This window comes from Charadrius vociferus, unplaced genomic scaffold, assembly GCF_000708025.1.
Source record: "Charadrius vociferus isolate BGI_N301 unplaced genomic scaffold, ASM70802v2 scaffold459, whole genome shotgun sequence".
Taxonomy (NCBI): domain Eukaryota; kingdom Metazoa; phylum Chordata; class Aves; order Charadriiformes; family Charadriidae; genus Charadrius; species Charadrius vociferus.
This window is the reverse complement of record NW_009650249.1, coordinates 562,633-581,547: the sequence shown is the minus strand read 5'-3', so window position 1 is coordinate 581,547 and position 18,915 is coordinate 562,633. Positions and strand designations below refer to the sequence as shown.

At 43.2% G+C, this 18,915-nt stretch overlaps 1 protein-coding gene across 1 annotated transcript in view; it reads left to right on the top strand.

Moving 5' to 3' along the window:
• Positions 1-3,382: 3,382 nt before the first annotated feature.
• PPP1R8 (protein phosphatase 1, regulatory subunit 8) overlaps positions 3,383-18,915 on the top strand; it is a 16,287-nt gene continuing 754 nt past the window's right edge. The window contains exons 1-7 of the mRNA XM_009893018.1: positions 3,383-3,498; positions 4,152-4,212; positions 14,826-14,979; positions 15,593-15,813; positions 16,511-16,655; positions 17,821-17,885; positions 18,888-18,915. Coding sequence (XP_009891320.1) covers positions 3,383-3,498; positions 4,152-4,212; positions 14,826-14,979; positions 15,593-15,813; positions 16,511-16,655; positions 17,821-17,885; positions 18,888-18,915 — 790 coding nt within the window. The remainder of the gene's footprint in view (positions 3,499-4,151; positions 4,213-14,825; positions 14,980-15,592; positions 15,814-16,510; positions 16,656-17,820; positions 17,886-18,887) is intronic.

Sequence of the window (18,915 nt, the reverse complement as noted above, 5' to 3'; positions counted from 1 at the left end):
ATGCCCCACATATTGTCACATTACTTAAGGACAAATACTGTTGAGTATTGAAGTGTGGATTAGATGACTCTGGTCTGGCTATTAGTCAATTCCTATCTGTCTGCTTGTTCTGCTCAGTAATACAGCTTCTACAGCTCTGCTCTCTCCAGCTTCCTGAGGAGGGGAAGTGGAGAGGGAGGTGCTGAGCTCTTCTCCTTAGTATCCAGTGGTAGGACCTGTGGGAATAGTTCAAAGCTGCACCAGAGGAGGTTCAGACTCAACAGTAGGAAGCATTTCTTCACCAAGAGGGTGGTCACACACTGGAACAGGCTTCCTAGAGAGATGGTCGATGCCCCAAGCCTGTCAGGGCTTAAGAAACATTTGAATAATGCCTTTAATAATATGGTTTAACTTTTGGTCAGCCCTAAAGTGGTCGGGCAGTTGGACTAGATGATCATTGTAGGTTCCTTCCAACTGAAATATTCTATTCTACCAGTTTTCCAGTCAGAACTTGACTTTACTCTATGTAGTTTCCACATCACTCCTAAAATGTATGCTTTAAATTAGCATCATCAGTTGATACTTTCAGTTCTCTGACAGTGAGCGTAGTTTAAGCAATAGATTGGTAGACTGTTAAGTGTATAAAAATGATATTTGATATCTCTTAGGATGCTTGGCTAAATACCACCTGGGTTTTGCAGTTTGTTACTTCTTTTTATCAATTCTGATAAACTTTCTCATACTTCTTTGAGTTCCTTGAATTCATTCTTAGTGAAGAAAAGCTCTAGTGTGGGATGTACTCTCACCCCTTCTCTGATCCAGAGAATTCATTTAATGATACTGTTATGGTCATGTTCTCCTTGACAGACAGCCTCGTTAATTCTCTGGAAGGCTTCTCTTCTTGCAAATAAGCCTTTGGCAATTCAGTAGGCAGTCTAAGCATACTCTGTCTCAGTTAAACTTACTGAACTAGTGGTCAGTAATAATTAGACTACTCACAGGTCTTATTTTAAGGTCACTTGCAGCAGAATGCTGACATGTAGGGAGCAGAAGACGTTCAGGCACTAGGGACTGTGATACACAATCTGGAAGGTACAGAACAGCTTCTTGTTTCTCTCTTTCAAACGCAAGCACTTGTGCCAGAGCCAGGTTCTGATGCGAGGTCATTTGTCTTGGAGCAGTGCTAAGCCTCACTGTCTGAATGTGTTCTGCGGAGAAGAGGGTCTGTTCACCTCAAGTAATTCTCCATCCTTCAGAACAGTGTAATAAAATTAGTTGAGTGGATATTTTAGCACATTAGTTAGTGGGAGAGGACTCTTTTTAAATATTGTAAATAAGAGGGAGAAAAAATGCACATTACCAACTTTCTAACAAACTTCCTTCTAGTAGATTTTTGCAAGAGATGTTCCTTTCAGTGTCCTCATCCTTCCTTGATGCATGAGGTGAGGGGTCTGACAGGGCAGAGCATGTGAGGGGTTGTTATGACTTCCAAATACAGCCATTACTTCTCATGTTTGGTGACTCTGGAACTAATTAGTTTTGAATATAAAACTGGAAAATGTTTCAACTTTTTTCATTAAAAGGCTTTTCAAGTATCTTAACTTCAGCAGCCTAAGCTGTGACATCCATTTAATCTGTTCCAAAGGGTTTTTCTACCAGAAATTATTTCTGTGAGTTTGTTTTGATGGTATCATAATCAGTATTTACAGCCCTTACGCCTGTTTTGCAGGCGTAGGTAGACAGGGGAAATACTGTCTTCAAAGGAGTCTCAGTCCAAAAGAAATAGATAAATTTTTCAAGCACCTTGATTCATAGCCAAAGGCACTATCTTGTGCTGCATCTGGACTTTTTTTCTGTATTTGAAATAAAGTTGACTGTAAAAGCAGAGCAGGTTGTGTTAGAACACTTGGGAGCTTTCCCATGACCTAGCAGGTATGTTGAGGATGTTGCTAAAATGCATTTAGGACAGGCTGACTGTCAGGTATCCAGGAAGAGGTCACTCAGAGCAAAAGCAGAGGCCAGACTGAGTAAGTAGACTTGCTTGTAGAGTTAATTTTTTGAAAGGTTTACCTATTTGGAAGAAAGAAAACCAAAAAAAGATAGGGAAAGCAGCTGTTGTTAGATCAAAGTAAGGCAGGCTTTGTGAAAATTGTCAAAATTGTGTCGCAGAGTAACTAGAACTTGGCAATTTCAGTGGAATGGAGAAAAACAAGTATACCAGTGCTTAAGGGGAAGAAAGAGGAAGCACTGAGAAGTGGACATAAATCCATGAATGAAACCTGCCTTCCAACAAAAACTGAGCACTGAGATCTGAGGGGCGCACAGGAGGACACAACAGTACTTAGGGGTAGCCTGGCGGGTGATCCTGGACCAGTGCTTGGGAGGAGGCAGTCCCCTAGCTGGACTGGAGTTACTGGAAGTGTCAGTCCTTGTACAACTCCTCAAATGGACTGTGTATCTTCATTGGGAGCATTTTTACTTGCTGGTAAAGTAAGTACCTTACACCACCATAATCCCATTTCTAGGAAGCGTTCGCCATTTTGGTAGATTGCCCTGGAGCTTTGCATCCTCTGCTTTTGCTGCTGCTGTTTGTTCATCCAAAAGAATAAGAATCAATATCAGCCACACCCGTCTCATTTGTTAGGATGGTACTGTCCACAATCTTAGAGAAGGGCTTGGTAATAAAACTTGTGAAAGTCCCAACTGGCATATTCAAGAAAGGCCAGAGAGAGATCTGAGCAGGCTAGTATAGTGGATTTGGAGCAAGAATGGAAAATGCTTGCACAATACTTGAGAAAGAAATGAAGTATAAAAAGTAGAGGACGGTGTTCTTGGATGAAGTTATCTAGGAGAGTACATCTGTAGTAACCAGCTGACCTGGAGTCACAGAAGAAGCCTTCAGATTGTGAGGCACGTGCCAGAAATGTGAACATCTATATTTAACCTCTTCAAACAACTTCAATTACTAGTGACATTTCTTCCTTCTCCAGCCATGCTGAGAATGTTGATACCCGTTGTCGCTGTTCTCTTAGCTTGCTCTGTGCAGTGAGCAAAGCAGTAACTGGGAATGTGGTCTCTTCTGTGATTGTTCTTCAGAAGGGCAGCAGTGTAGCTGAGAATTGGGTCACTGCTAATGCCTAGAAAGTTGGTCCAGCCGTTGAGACAAGCAGCAGCGCTATTATTGGTGAAGAAGTACTAGAGATGCAGATTTTTAGAGATCTGAGCAGAAAGAGATCATTTGCTGTCAACAGCCAAAGATCCTATGCAGTGAAGGGCAGTGGTGTAAATACCAAATATGTTTTTGATGCTGTTAGTCCTTATGGGTTCTTCTGCATATTAGCATTGTTTTGCTGTGCGTTGCCGAGTCCTGTGTGCCTCTGCTCCCTTTGCCCAAGTGGGAATAATGCAGTCCGGTGAATCGGCTTCACAGGAGGTGAGCAGGGATGGAGCTGTAGGGCTGGAGGAGCTGAGCTGCTGTTCGTGTGAGAATTTGGTGGAGGAGGATTGTACTGTCCTAGGGTAGGGATCCCTCTGCCATGTAATACTGTACTCTCTTCCACATTACCTCTGTTGGTAGGAAAGTTTGATTATAGGGTGAGTGTGGAGGAACGCTGGCTGTTGGCCAAAATTTTTATAGTATTACAGGTGTGTGTGGAGCACCTTTCAGGTTTTTGGCAATTACCAGTCCTAGAGGGGAAGGACGGTAGATATTTCCATTCCTCTCAGCAGCTAAGGGTAGAGAACTACTGTTTTGAAGTTAACGTGAGAAAACAGAGCCCTTCAGCAGGCCCTTAAGCAAACAGTCCCAGCCTATCCCCTTCTCTAGTTGTTAGCCTCTTCCTGGCCTCATATCATATTCTCCTAGGAACCACTCTGTTCATTCTGTAAATTAGCTATTTTTCACCTGAAGAAGTAAGGCTTGAAATGTCTCATGTCCTGTTAGCTTAACTCTTGTTGTAAAAAAAAAAAAAAAAGTAAGTCATGTTTTAGGCATTGTCAGAAGGAATCTGTAGGGAGGAAAAGAAAATTATGGTATTTTCATATTTTTCGCAAAATAACTCTGCTTGTATTTGTGTAGGTTTGGTCTGTAGCTCTATTAAAGTATTAGTCTAACATTAATAAACTTTTTATTAAATATTTTGATACTATATTTTCCTTTCTTTATTTTCCAGGGCAGGGAAACCGCCACCTGGCTTACATCTGGATGTAGTCAAAGGAGACAAACTCATTGAGGTATGAAAATAGGTTTTGTATGTATTTGGTGTATCGTATACATATGCACCAGCAGTAGAAAATTTCCCACCGTTTTCTACCCTTACTCATAAGTATTTCCTTTCTCTCTCATATTCATTATTTTCAAAACAGTTTGTTTTACTCTGAAACTTCAGAATGAAGTGAATTTTCCCTTACAGTGCTTCTGTCAGTTACATTCCAGTTAGATGCACTGTTTGAAGGGATACAAAGCTGCAGTGCTCAGCTAGCAAGCAATGACACTTTGATTCCTGAACATTAAACCTGTCCTAGGAAGAGACAGAAAAAATAAAATATTTGTAAGGGAAACTTGATACTTTGCAGAGCCTTATTTCTTCCAAACTGGATTTTGGACCAAGGTTGATGTTTTGTTTCCTACAAGATACTTATATAGGATGTATCAGACTGCAGCCAGAAGGCACCTTGTCTTAGGACCTTCAGGAGCAGAAAGTTGAATAACATGGGGAAAGAATTCTCAAATACGGAAGAGTAAGAGTAAAAATTCCTCACTTTGTACTGTTTGTTTGGGATACTTGTCTGGTCAGGGTTTTTTTTTTGTTTGGGTTTTTTTCTTTGGTTTGTTTTGTTTTACAGCAAGGTTAACTAGGCATCCTGTATTTTATAGGTTTGTTGCCCTGTTCTATAGTATGAAATGCCCATGTATGCCCATGTTCTGGATCTGTGAACAGTGCTGTGATTAGCACAGATACACTGAGTTACTTTTATTGCAGCAAAGGATTTTTTCTAGTATACACCGCCTCATTCTCTATTTCATATTTTGTCTTATATTTATAATTTGTCACTGTTGATAACTAGAGGTCATATTATTATTGTACTGATCAACATTCAGATTTTTCAAAAGGACAAACCAAAAGTAGTAGTAAAAAAAATAAAGCAGCCTTTGTCAACATGGTTGACAGCTAGGACCCAAGCCAGTGAATGTATTTTAGCTGTGGAGAGTTTCCTAACTTGCAATTGACTGAAACAGAGAAATATTTCTGGGCAGGAAAATTTTGCAAATTTGAGCCAGCTTTTCTGAACAGAGACTTGGAAAATTAAGAACTGAATGTTAGATCATGAAAGACTTAGGTAGCTTGAAGTCTTGGATGGTTTGTAATGTATGCCAGAATCAGACAGTATTAAGTGTTCCTTCTGGTGTCTAGCAGGAAACATTTACTGTTTACAATCTGGGTAAATTACCAGAATATGCTTTGCATAGGAAAGAAGATAGAGATGTCACAAGTAGGTATCTCACAAATAAACTTGTGTTTTCCCAGGCCAGAAACCAGTAAAATGGGGTCTGTCTTTATAGTCCTTTACTGTTGGTTTTACAGACAGTTTTGAGAGAGTACTCTTACTCTGGATTTAAAGACACAAAACTGGCAGAAAAGAGATCTTTGCTCAGCCTTAATTTGAAAGGAATTGGATATTAACACACATTTACTGCATCTTCAAAGTAGCTCATTAGTTCATACAAACACAGCTGTTTGGTTCATATGCACTACTCTTGGACTATGTTGGAGCTGTCCTTCACAGGCTCTCTGTAGGCACTATAGCTTTCAAACCCTTTGCATTGAGTTTTTCTTCAAACCATGGGCCATGTATTCTGCCTCTCGTGGTACTGTTACGTATTCAGAATCATTTTCAGAGATTAAGAGCTGGAGTAGGACTGCTTCTCAGCTCAGCCTTCTCACTGCCATCCTGGCAGCAGGATCTGGGGTAAGGACTGTACTTGGCACTGAGTTTTCTGTGTAATGAGATTCAGTGAGCAAAGCCAAATGGCAGTGACTTCGAGTTTTTTGGTATGTGGCAGGTGGCCAAACATAATGCAGCCTTCCCACCTGGGAGACTTATTCTGTGAGATAAGGTTTTTTTCCTTGTCTTGGATTTTTGAGCGTGGGGAGAGAGCTTTAGGATGAAAGAGTTTACTTGGTGCTCTCTGCTGAGTTAATCCTCAGGTGCTATCATGGGAGTCCAGGTAAGGACTGAGAAAAAGAAAAAGCAGCAAAATGCTGTATGGAAGCTGAGGATGCACCATTGGTTTTGGCAATGGATGAGCAAATTTGGTGTTGATAAATTGACAGTCAGGAATTTGTCCTGGTGGTGTCAGGCTCTGAGGCTGTGCTGCCAAAGCTTTTGGACCTACAGGAGGCCCAAGTTGGCTTTGTAAGCCTGGCGTCACTGTCCTGGTTGGGAAGGTGGGTGGTGCAAACATCCTGATTCACTCTTCTTACCGTCAACTCTCTTGATAACCTAAAAGAGGTTCTTTTTGCTGTCGTGCAGATCACTGTTAACAGCCATTGCTAGTCTGCTATCCAAGTACTCTGAGGTTCAGTAGAGGATGTGATCACACAGAGGTTACAGAATGACTGTAGAGTTTGTGTTTTACCTTCTGACTATCTAATGTTGGCTATCGGTGTTACTGAGATCAGGCAGGTGCAGCTTGTGTGAGATGTGTGCCAAATGCTGTGGCAAGCAGTGACCAGGCGCAGGCACTTAAGTGTGTAGCACAGAGGTCTGGCTTGCTGCGGTACTTCTGCCTGCTGGAGTAAAACTCCGAAGAGCTGGCTTGGTGGGGAGGTCCTAGCGAGCTGTTGCACCTGGCGTGCGTGCCTGCCTGTATGGTTGCTTTGGGGCCTTGCACACTGTATGTATGCAGGTGATGAACTAACTCCTGTAGACTCTGGTGGTTAGATGAGACCATGTGCTGTGTGTATGTATGGGAACTGTGCAACAAATTAACAGCATTTCAATGTGATCCATCTGTTTCCCTTTTTGGAATATGTGGCAAATAGTTTTACAGTTCTGTGTCTTACGGTAGACAGCAGTACCCATGAAAGAACATTCTTTAATCTTGAGGATTACTGAGCACTTGATACTAACCGAGCCATCTGTATCCCAGGTCTTGTGCAGGTCTGAGGTACACCTTGTGATTGCTGGGTCTGAAAAGTGCAACATTAAAACAAGCCATGAAGTGTTTAAGCTCAGTGTATAAAGGATAACACTGGGTTATAACTCAGAGGCACAGAAAATTTTGGAAATATAATCTTGAAGTAAAGACAATAAAATTATTTTCTCTGTTGATGATTTGTTGCAATATTTCCAATATATGAATTCATCTGTGTCTTTGAAAAATCTCCTTAAATGGTGTCAAGTGAGAATGGTGGTGTTTTGTGCATAATGAGTGCAAGTGAAAACTTACAGGATAGTTACTTCTTTTGGTTTCAATTGTGGTCAAGAATGATAAATTGTTGGACCAATTTTTATGGTACTTGAATTTGTGAGATAACTGCTTGTGGAGCTGAGCACTGAAATGTGGAGTAATGAATCAGCTTCTTAAGATCCACTTGTTTGTATCAGAGATGTGTTTACATGGGATGTTTATGTTTTTTTCAAATACACAAGAAAAAAAGGAAAAGTTGGTGCTCATCTTTCTCACAAAGTGGAATCATAGAATTCATTAGGACAAAGCTATTGAATTTGGGCAGATTCAGAGTGCTGACCTAAATGAGTAAGGTCTTGCCTAATATTGGACATAAATCCATTGCTATGAAGTTGAATCCCAGAAAACCTAACCAGCATTTTTCAAAAGATGTATTGTAACAAACACTATGGTATTCGCAGAACAATAGGTGGATGAAACAACTGTAATCTTATGGGAAGATACCAGTGAGGCTAATGGAATGACAGGTGTTGATTAAGGCTTGCAGGGAAAAGCATAACAAAAGAATGGAGGAATGAAGAATGTACAGGGAGGAGACTGATCTGTTTACAGGTGGAATTTAAAAAGAAAAAAAGGGAAATAATATTCAACCAGAAAGGACTGATCAAACCATGTACTAGTTTAAGCTCTTTATCAGTGCCTTATACTTTCTGTTTGATTCTGAGGGTAGGGTCTTGTGAAAACCGGTGTCTGTAAAGAGACAGAAAATGATAATAAATTAGCCAGGTGAGAGCAGAATCAAGTAGATTGTTTCAGTATATTGAATTCTTGGGGTTTTTATCTGAATTATACTGAGGCTTTGAGGTACACTATTCCCCACCAGACACAAATAGATTCAGAGGAGACACCTGCATGTTTTAAATGTCCCAATTGGAGTAAAATCACATGCATTTTGCATATGCACTTCATTTGTCACCAGATAATGTGCTTGAAGGCGCTAGTTAAGCTGTGATTCCTGTCTTATCAAATGAGATGTGCACTCACAAAGAAAAATTTTTTTTTAGTTAAAGCCTAAGTTTTGGCACTGGTGTGGATTTTCTGCCAGCCTATGTATCACTGAGGGTACTGATGAAGTTGTCATTCTGTCTAGCTGTTTGTTTTCATGGAGCTTCTGGAAATTTACTATCTTGTAGTGCTGGTTGAAATCAGCCAGTTGGTTGAGAAGTTACTTGGTTTAGTAGTGGATGTCAAGAGATGATAGATATGCACACAGCTTGATCACCTGAATCGGGTTATTTTAAGAAAGCAGGCCACAATACGTAAGTCAGTAGGTTCACAGAGCATTTACTCCCATGAAATCGTGCTTAAAATGTATACCTTGAATTAGTTAGGAATAGGACATTAGCAGATTATTACCTAAGGGACGAATTAATTGTCAAGTTGTCATGATGTATACTTGTATGGAGCTGAGTTGTTCAATTCATTCGTTTAGTGACCTAAAAGAGAGAATAAAGATACAGAAAGAAATGAGAACAATGAGAAATCCAACCTAGAAAATGTAGAACCCATTGTCGGGGGTGGGAGGGAGCTGAAAAACATCATTGGGGAAGTGGCATCTGAATGCAGCAGTGCTAAAATCATAATTGGTGGGCAGGTAAATTGTGCCTTTGCAAGGTGATTTGTAGAAAATGAGGTCCATGTGACTTTTATGCTTGAATAATAACAGAGGAATCACAGAATCCCAGACTGGCAGGGGTTGGAAGGGACCTTCGGAGATCATCTAGTCCAACCTCCCGCCAAAGCAGGGTCATCTACAGCACGTTGCACAGGATTGCATCCAGGTGGGTTTTTAATATCTCCAGAGAAGGAGACTCCACAGCCTCTCTGAGCAGCCTGTGCCAGTGTTCTGCCACCCTCAAAGTAAAGATGTTTTTCCGTATGTTCAGACAGAATTTCCTGCATTCCCATTTGTGCCCATTGCCTCTTGTCCTGTCGCTGGGCACCACTGAGAAGAGTCTGGCCCCATCTTCCTGACACCCACCCTTTGATAAGCATTGATGAGATCCTCTCTCAGTCTTCTGTTCTCCACGCTAAACAAACCCAGGTCTCTCAGCCTTTCCTCATCAGAGAGATGCTCCAGTCCCCTGAGCATCTTCATACCCTCCGCTGGACTCTCTCCAGTAGTTCCTTGTCTTTCTTGAACTGGGTAGCCCAGAACTGGACACACCGGGGCAGAGTAGATGGGGAGAACGACCTCCCTCAACCTGCTGGCCACGCACTTTTTAATGCACCCCAGGATCCCATGGGCCTCCTTGGCCACAAGGGCACATTGCTGGCTCATGGTCAACTAACTTGTTGTCCACCAGGACTCGCAGGTCCCTCTCTGCAGAGCAGCTTTCCAGCAGGTGAGCCTGTACTGGTGCGTGGGGTTCTTCCTCCCCAGATGCTGGACCCTACACTTGCCCTTGTTGAACTTCATTGGGTTCTTCTCTGCCCAACTCTCCAGCCTGTACAGGTCTTGCTGTGTGGCAGCACAGCCTCCTAGTGTGTCAGCCACCCCCTCCCAGTTTTGTGTCATCAGCAAACTTGCTGAGGGTGCGCTCTGTCCCCTCATCCAGGTTGTTGATGGATATGTTGAACAAGAACAGACCCAGTACTGACCCTTGGGGAACACCGCGAGGTACAGGCCTCTACTTAGACTTGGCACCATTGATCACAACCCTCTGAGTTTTGTCATTCAGCCAGTTCTCAATCCACCTTGTTGTCCACTCCTCTTACCCACACTTCCTAAGTTTACCTATGAGAATGTTATGGGAGACAGTGTCAAAAGCCTTGCTGAAGTCAAGGTAGACAGTGTCCACTGCTCTCCCCTTGTCCACACAGCCAGTTGTGCTGTCATAGAAGGCTATCAGATTGGTCTAGCATGATTTCCCCTTGGAGAATTCATGTTGACCACTCCCAATAACCTTCTTTTCCTCTGCATGCTTAGAGGTGACATCCAGAAGGAGCTGTTCCACCACCTTTCAGGGATGGAGGTGAGACTGACTGGCCTGTAGTTTCCTGGGTCCTTCCTTCTTGCCCTTTTTGAAGACTGGAGTGACATTGGATTTCCTCCAGTCCTCAGGCACCTCTCCTGTTCTCCATGACCTTTCAAAGATATTGGAAAGTGGCTTAACAGTAACATCTGCCAGCTCCCTCAGCACTTTGGGGCGCAGCCCTTCGGGGCCCGTGGATTTGTGGGTGTCAGGTTTGCCTAAATGATCTCTAACCCAGTTCTCCTCAACCAAGAGAAAGTCTTCCTTTCTCCAGACTTTTTCTCTTGCCTCCAGGGTCTGGGATTCCTGGGGCCAGCCTTAGCAATAAAAGGTGAGGCAGGCAAAGCATTCGGTAACCACCTTCTCTGTATTCTCCGTCACCAGGGCACCCACCTCATTCAGCAGCAGGCCCATATTTTCTGTAGTTTTCCTTTTGCTACTAATGTACTTGAAGAAGCCCTTCTTATTGTCCTTGACATCCCTTGCCAGATTGAATTCCAAATGGGCCTTAGCCTTCCTTGTTGCATCCCTGCATGCTCTGACAACGTTCCTATCCTCCTCCCAAGTGGCCAGCCCCTTTTTCCACATTCTGTAAACTTCCTTCTTCCTTTTGAGTTTTTCCAGAAGCTCCTTGCTCATCCATGCAGGTCTCCTGCCTCCTTTGCCTGATTTCTTACTCATAGGGATGCACCGATCTGGAACTTGGAGGAAGTGATACTTGAATGTTAACCAGCTCTCTTGGACCCCCTTACTTTCTAGAGTCCTAAGCCATGGGATTCCTCCAAGTAGGTCTTTGAAGAGGCCAAAGTTAGCTCTCCTGAAGTCCAGGGATGTGATCCTACTTATTACCCTGCTTCTTCTGCACAGGATCCTGAACTCCACCATCGCATGATCACTGCAGCCAAGGCTTCCCCCAGCCCTTACATCCCCAACCAGTCCTTCTTTGTTTGTTAGCACAAGGTCCAGCAGTGCACCTCTCCTCTTTGGCTCCTCCACTATCTGTGTCAAAAAGTTATCATCAGTGCTCTGCAGACACCTCCTTGGACTGTGTGTGCCTGGCTGTGTCACCTTTCCAGCAAATATCAGGGTGGTTGAAGTCCCCTGTGAGAACTGAGACCTGTGATCATGAGGTTACTTTCAGCTGTCTGTAGAAGGCCTTGTCGACTTTCTCTTCCTGATCCGGTGGTCTAAACACCCACAACAGTGTCACCCATATTAACCTGCCCTTTAATTCTTACCCATAAGCTCTCAGCTCTTCCTTCATCCACCTCTAGTAAGAGCTCGATGCATTCCAGTTGCTGTATCACATAAAGACCAACTCCACCACCTCGCCTCGCTGGCCTGTCTTTCCTAAAAAGTACGTAGCATTCCAGTCGTGAGCTATCTCACCCTGTCTCTATAATTGCAACGAGATCATGGCCCTGCGACCACACACCGATCTCTAGTTCTTCCTGCTTATTCCCCATACTGTTGCATTGGTGTATAAGCATTTCAGAGAGGAAATCGAGTGTGCAGGTTTTCTTGGAGGGGTGCGAGAGGATCCACCACAACCATACACACCCCTGAGGTGGTTGGCCTTCTGATTCTTGTCTTGGGAGGCAGCCAAGGAACATTTGTCACTGCTCTGATTGGCCTGGCTTATTCCCCAGTTGGATAAGTTGGCCAGCCTGCTGCCAAAAATTCCCTTGCCTCTTCTAGACAGGTGGATTCCAACCCTCCCTAACAGGTTATAGTCATCAAAGAATCCCCCATTGTCATAAAAGCCAAAATCCTCGCGACAGGACCAGCCACATAGCCAGAAGTTGATATGTATTATATGTCTATTTCTTGCTTCTCCAACTGGTAAAATGGAGGAAAAGATAACTTGGGCACCAGTATTTTTCATTTGCACCCCCAGGGTTTTACAGTCTTCCTTAATTCTGCCCAGGTTCTGGCTTGCAGTGTCATTCATGCTCCTGTGAAAGTGTAAATAGAATCATAGAATGCTTTAGGTTGGAAGGGACCTTAAAGACCATCCCCTTCCACCCTCCTGCCCTGGGCAGGGACACCTCCCACCAGCCCAGGTTGCTCCAAGCCCCGTCCAACCTGGCCTTGAACACCTCCAGGGATGGGGCAGCCACAGCTTCTTGGGGCAACCGGCGCCAGGGGCTCACCACCTGCATAGTGAAAAACTTCTTCCCAATATCTAATTTAAATCTCCCTTCTTCCACTTTGAGGCCATTCCCCCTTGTCCTATCACTACATGCCCTTGTGAAAAGTTCTCTCCAGCTTTCTTGTAGGCCCCCTTCAGATACTGGAAGGCCTGGAAGGCCACTATAAGGTGTTCCTGGAGCCTTCTCTTCTCCAGACTGAACCACCCCAACTCTCTCAGCCTGTCCTCCCAGCAGAGGGGCTCCAGCCCTCAGAGCATCTTCGTGGCCTCCTCTGGACCTGCTCCAACAGGTCCGTGTCCTTCTTATGTTGAGGGCTCCAGAGCTAGGCCCCCTTCAGATACTGGAAGGCCTGGAAGGCCACTATAAGGTGTTCCTGGAGCCTTCTCTTCTCCAGACTGAACCACCCCAACTCTCTCAGCCTGTCCTCCCAGCAGAGGGGCTCCAGCCCTCAGAGCATCTTCGTGGCCTCCTCTGGACCTGCTCCAACAGGTCCGTGTCCTTCTTATGTTGAGGGCTCCAGAGCTGGACGCAATATTCCAGGTGTGGTCTCCCCAGGGCGGAGCAGAGGGGCAGAATCCCCTCCCAGGGATCCGTCCCGGGCACGCTTCTCCCCCCTGCCGGGCACGCTTATTTTGATGCAGCCCAGGATGCGCTGGTGGCCTTCTGGGCTGTGAGCACATATTGCTTGTTCATGTTGAGCTTCTCATCAGCCAACACCCCCAAGTCCTTCTCAGGGCTGCTCTCAATCCATTCATACAAAGACTATGTCTTATTCCCTGCTGTCTCCTTATTTTCTGTATGAGTTGGTAGTGCCGCAGAATAAGTAACTATCTAGGTGCTCATTGTGTCAATCTTTCTGATAGCTCAAAACAAAAAAAAAAAAAAAAGAACCCAAATGAACTGCTTGTAACTAGTCTGGTGCATTGGCTCTTTGTAGCCGAGCATGTGGTTTATACAGCTGGCGAAACTGAGGAGCACACAACTGATTGACATGAATGCTACTCCTGGGAAGGGAGGTCCTTCCCCATCACACCATCCTGAGCATATAATCCATTGCTTCACTAGAGCCAGCTGGGGTACGCATCTGATTGAAGGCAAACTGATCCAGTTCACTAAAACAGTAGAAGACTAACGCAGCAAAAAACTGCTTTGCAAGTTGAAAACTTTGCTCAGATGAGTGGCAGTGTGATTGAGGAGAGGATTGTATAGCTGGGAATGGAAGGAGGGAGAGGGGAGAAATCCTTGTGCTCTAGCAAGCAAAATGTTATTTCAGCTCAGACCATGTCATGAAAGTAGTGTTTTCCTGAGCTAAGATCTGGTTTTTTTCTGATGGAAAATGCATCATCAGCATTCCTTTGGTCATGATATTGAGATGTTGTATGGGCTTTGGTAAATGTTTCAAAAAGCAAAAATCTATTAACAAATCTGTATTGCCAGCTTTTGACTTGTGCAGCTGGAAGCAAGAGAACGCAGTTTAGATTAAGGTCTTGGGATGCGGTGAGAAGGAAGGCTACACTGCTTAGGTACTTCAGCATGTAGGTGCAAGGAGTCCCTTTCAACAACATTGTTAATAGAAGTATGCTGTGTACCCCGTAGGACTGTGTCAACCTGTACCTTTGCTTTTCAGGGATGGTTTATGTAACTGATAGTACAGTACATATGATCTAAGAGATTAGGACTAGGATGAATTAAGAAGGAATGCCTAGAATTAATGGCATACTTGAACAGACTGGTATGGATTCACATCACGGTACATATTCACTAGAATTTTACATCTTTATTATAAAGGTCTGAAATTTTCTGCATGTCCAGTTCTATACAGAAACATATTTTTGGTGTTCTGTATCAGACTGGAGTTCATTTAGCATAGATTCCTAGCTTAGAGAAGGCCTGAGGTCATCTGCCTCAAGGAATATGTAAAAATTATTGGGAGCAGATGTGAGGGAGAATCTCTTGTGTGAGACAGTCTCATGCTTCGAAGAGTCATTGTCCTTCCCAGGCTGTCTTGTATTGGCTGTTAAAGAAGAGAATAGCTGGGACTCTTCCATATTCAGCTGTTCTGATTTTACAAAGAGAATATTTGAGTTTCTGTATTGAACAGTGTCAGACAAAACGGAAATATTGATTACATGTTAATGCTTTGTTTTGACTTTGCTCTGTTTATTCATGTTCTTGAATTTTTTCAGGAAGATCCAAAAGTTCGTAGGAGTCTAATATGCTTCTCTGTTTGATATTCTACCTCAGAAACTCATCATTGATGAGAAGAAATACTATCTCTTTGGGAGAAATCCTGACCTGTGCGATTTTACCATTGACCACCAGTCTTGCTCTCGGGTCCATGCTGCCTTGGTCTATCACAAACATCTCAAGAGGGTTTTCCTCATAGATCTAAACAGCAGTAAGTAGTGTGACATTTAACCAGATAGAAGTACAATATTTCAGTGCTTGAACACTTATGAATCTGAGACACTTTCTTCTTCTCATTGTTGTTTGCGCTGTGTGGATAGGTGACTATGATCTGAATTAGCATCCTAGTGAAAGATTGGCCAAGGTTAGGAGCAAAGGAGTGTTTGCTCCAGTCAGCTTACATCTGCTTCACTTGGTGTTTAAAACAGAGGCTAAGGGAGAGGAGGAAAGTGACTTGGCCTTCCCTTTACAACTTTAATGAAGCTTTCTCTTCTGAGGGTGGTTTCACAAGATCTAAAACCTGACATACTGTTTTTTCCACTGAGGGCATAGTTCCAGACATGGTACATTGGGATCTACAAGTATCCAGAAAGTAAATGGTGTTTGTCATTTATTTCCATGACTTTTTGAGCACTTATCATGTGAGTTATCTTAGTTTGTAAGATGGTAGGTAAAATGTACATAGCTAATGTTTTCAGCAGTACCTTACTGACTTTTATCCCAGAGCAGCCGTGTACAGTTTCTGAACTTCTCAGGACCTGAACTCGAATACTGTGAGCCCAAGCTGATGACTAACAGACTATTTTGCATTTTGATGTTCTCAGCACATGGCACATTCTTGGGTCATATCCGTTTGGAACCTCACAAACCCCAACAGATACCCATTGACTCCACAGTTTCATTTGGCGCTTCTACACGGGCATATACTCTGCGAGAGAAGCCCCAGACACTGCCATCAGCAGTTAAAGGAGATGAGAAAATGGGCGGTGAAGATGAAGAGCTGAAGGGCTTGCTGGGCCTGCCAGAGGAGGAGACCGAACTTGATGTGAGTATGATGGCACATTGTACCTAGATGTGCCTGGACAAGGCATGTCCAGCTAAACGGATAGCATTCCCCTCTGGTTTGCTTAGGTTCAGGTTCTTAACTTCTTGACATGGAAGATAGTCTGAGGTGTCTTCTGCTGGCAGATACACACAGACCATCTCATTCTGCCATGATAACCCTGTGATCATGCTTCTTCCCAGAATCTGTGACCTAATAATCCTCCCATTCCAATGGTCTTCTCACAAAGGCTCGCCAGGGAGTATGCGCTCTCCAACTAACATTACCCCAGGTCAGGGGTGATTTCCCATACTGTTCCCCATTGCCAGATAACCGTGAATGCTACCTGGTTTTCTCCAGCTAGCTACTCAAGAGGGAGGCAGCAGTCTGTGGCATTCACAGGACTGTTGAGGTTGGAAGGAACCTCTCAAGATCATCTAGTCCAGCCCCCCTGCTCAGGCAGGGCCAGCTAGAGCAGCTTGCCCAGGGCTGTGCTCAGTCAAGTGCTGAATATCTCTGCAGACCGAGACTCCACAACCTCTCTGGGCAATCTGTTGCAGCACTGCAGCACTTTCTTCCCGGGCATCTAAAGTTGAAGCTAAACAGTGTTCTGTGTTCTTTTGCTATGCACAATCACATGATTAAATCAGACTTCATATACTGGTTGCTTAAAGTATTTCATCTCCAAATTTGTCATTAGAACCTGACAGAGTTTAATACAGCCCACAACAAAAGAATTTCCACGCTAACCATTGAGGAAGGGAACTTGGATATTCAGAGACCAAAGAGAAAACGGAAGAACTCCAGAGTGACGTTCAGTGATGATGATGAAATCATCAATCCGGGTAAGTAGTTGGCTTTAATTTTTAGTTGATGCCCTTAAGGCCCTCCTTCCAGTAGTCTCATAAGGATTCCTCATGGCTGTATATGAATAAGGAGAACAGAAATTTGGCAGTCAGTATTTGTGATGTGCTATTTCAGAGAAGCTGCCACATGTCTGACTTAACTCTTTGACCTCTCTCTCTGTTTCTTCTCTTCTACCTGTAAAATGATTTGTACAGTTCAGGGATATCACACTCATCTTCATTGTTCAAAATTCTATCAGATGTTGGAAAAATCTCACGGCTCCAAAAGGAGGAAAGTGTTTTAAATTTTTGCCGCCTTTAGAATCTGAATGGGAACTGAACTTATTTTTCATCTGTCCCTTAACGCTTTCCTTACCTGTTGCCTAATGGATGTTTGTCTCAAGCTCAGAGGTTTTTTGCTACGTGTCTGCATATCTCAAACAAGTCGTTCTCATTCAAAACAATGATTCTGAAGATGTATCCAATTTCTAATTGGTCGTTTTTCTCCCTTAGCTGTTTTATATTAATGGCACTCCTATTAATGGTATTTTGTATGGGTAATATTCCTGTTAATAAGAGTAGCTTTTTAATGAGTGTGTGTTTTTAAATATCATCTGGAGCTAGTTTCTTTTGTCAGTGTATGCCACACAGAATAACCTTTTTAATTTATAAAGTTATACAATTTAGTGCTCAGAACATCCTAATGTAGACAGCAGCCATGCATGTTACAAAAAAGGTGATTTTTTTTTTCAGACACTCTATATTGAATTCTTCTGACTGCTCATTCAGGGTCCCCCGAGGTTCTCGGGCTCGCTGTTGAGCCTTTGAGCACGTGCAGTGCCTTGTCAGCAGCAGCTTTCAGCCCAGAACTCCAGTCTGTCTGATCAGTGCAAACTAGCCATCCATCTGTTCCCTTTCTCCATTCTCCATTTGACGGGAAGCCTTCCTTACTAGAATGTCTGATGAACCCACGTTGAGACAAAGCCACTAGGTGTCCCCTTAGCTCCTTTCTTTATTTGGGCATGCTTGTACTTACTGAGAGATACTAGAGCACTGGCTTTGAGAAAGTCCATGTGCCAATTCTTCATATAGGTTCCTTTACCTGACAGATGTTCTGTCTTTTTCTGTATTCTTACTGAAGGCTTTGCTGTTCTTGTCTTTACAGAGGATGTGGACCCTTCTGTTGGACGTTTCAGGAACATGGTGCAGACAGCAGTAGTCCCTGTTAAGGTATAGAGTAACTCTCAACTTTCTAATTAATACATTACATTGGTGAACTCACTTTATGAGTTACACCTTAGAAACACAATGTTCTATGAGGGAAAGTGTTTTGCTGTTCAGCAAAAGTTGTGTTTGTGTTTCACAATTGTCTTTTTTAGCAGATTTGACCATGTCCCTTCAAGTCCAGCTTCAGCTCTTTTCCTTATGAAACATGGAATCAATGGCAATTTTTTTTCCTCCCAAAAAGAAACGCTATGTTTCAGTATGGTAGTTCTAGGCATCAGTTAAAATTGTGGGAAGTGTAGAAAATAAAAAGTAAAAATAAGAGGTTGTTTGTTTAAATACTGGAATTGCTGAAGATTTCATAAGGTTGTTTACTAGAACTGGGAGGGTTTAGACTTTGCTCCAAGATGACTGTGTTGGCAGTGCTATATTTAATTTGAGTGTGCTAGGAGTAGGGAAGACTTGCAAAACTTCAGGGTAGCTAAGCAGCAGTGTAATAGCAATTTTACTTGTTGCTGGTATACACTAAATAATGTATGTAGAAAAGGATAATTCTATATAAACCCCAGACCGCAGGAGAAGATTCGAATGATCAAGAGCTAGACAAAAATCACCCAAGTAATCTAGAAGTTGCAGTTTCTTATTGTAGGGGGAAGGAGCATCTGCCTTACCGACTACAGACCTACTTGGTCTTGCGTTCAGGACAAGCTCAAGACTGGCAAGCATGTACAGGAGGTAAAGAGGTGTTCAGGCCTGATCTAAGTTAAACCTGAGCATCAACTTCTGTCATGCCTTCCTGCATTGTGCACCTTTAGGAGTTTATTATTAAGTGATTTTCAAGGAAACACAGAAGAAATCTTCTGGGACAAAGACTGGGACATGGTCTGTAGCCGCTTTATACGTGGCTGGCCTGGGTGCCTTTTGGGGGAAAATTACATTGGCTTCCAGTTTAAATACCTTGCTTGTTTCGTGTATTTTGAGTAATTCTTTAAATACTTGCATCTACAGAAAAAACGGTTGGAGAATCCAGGCGCAT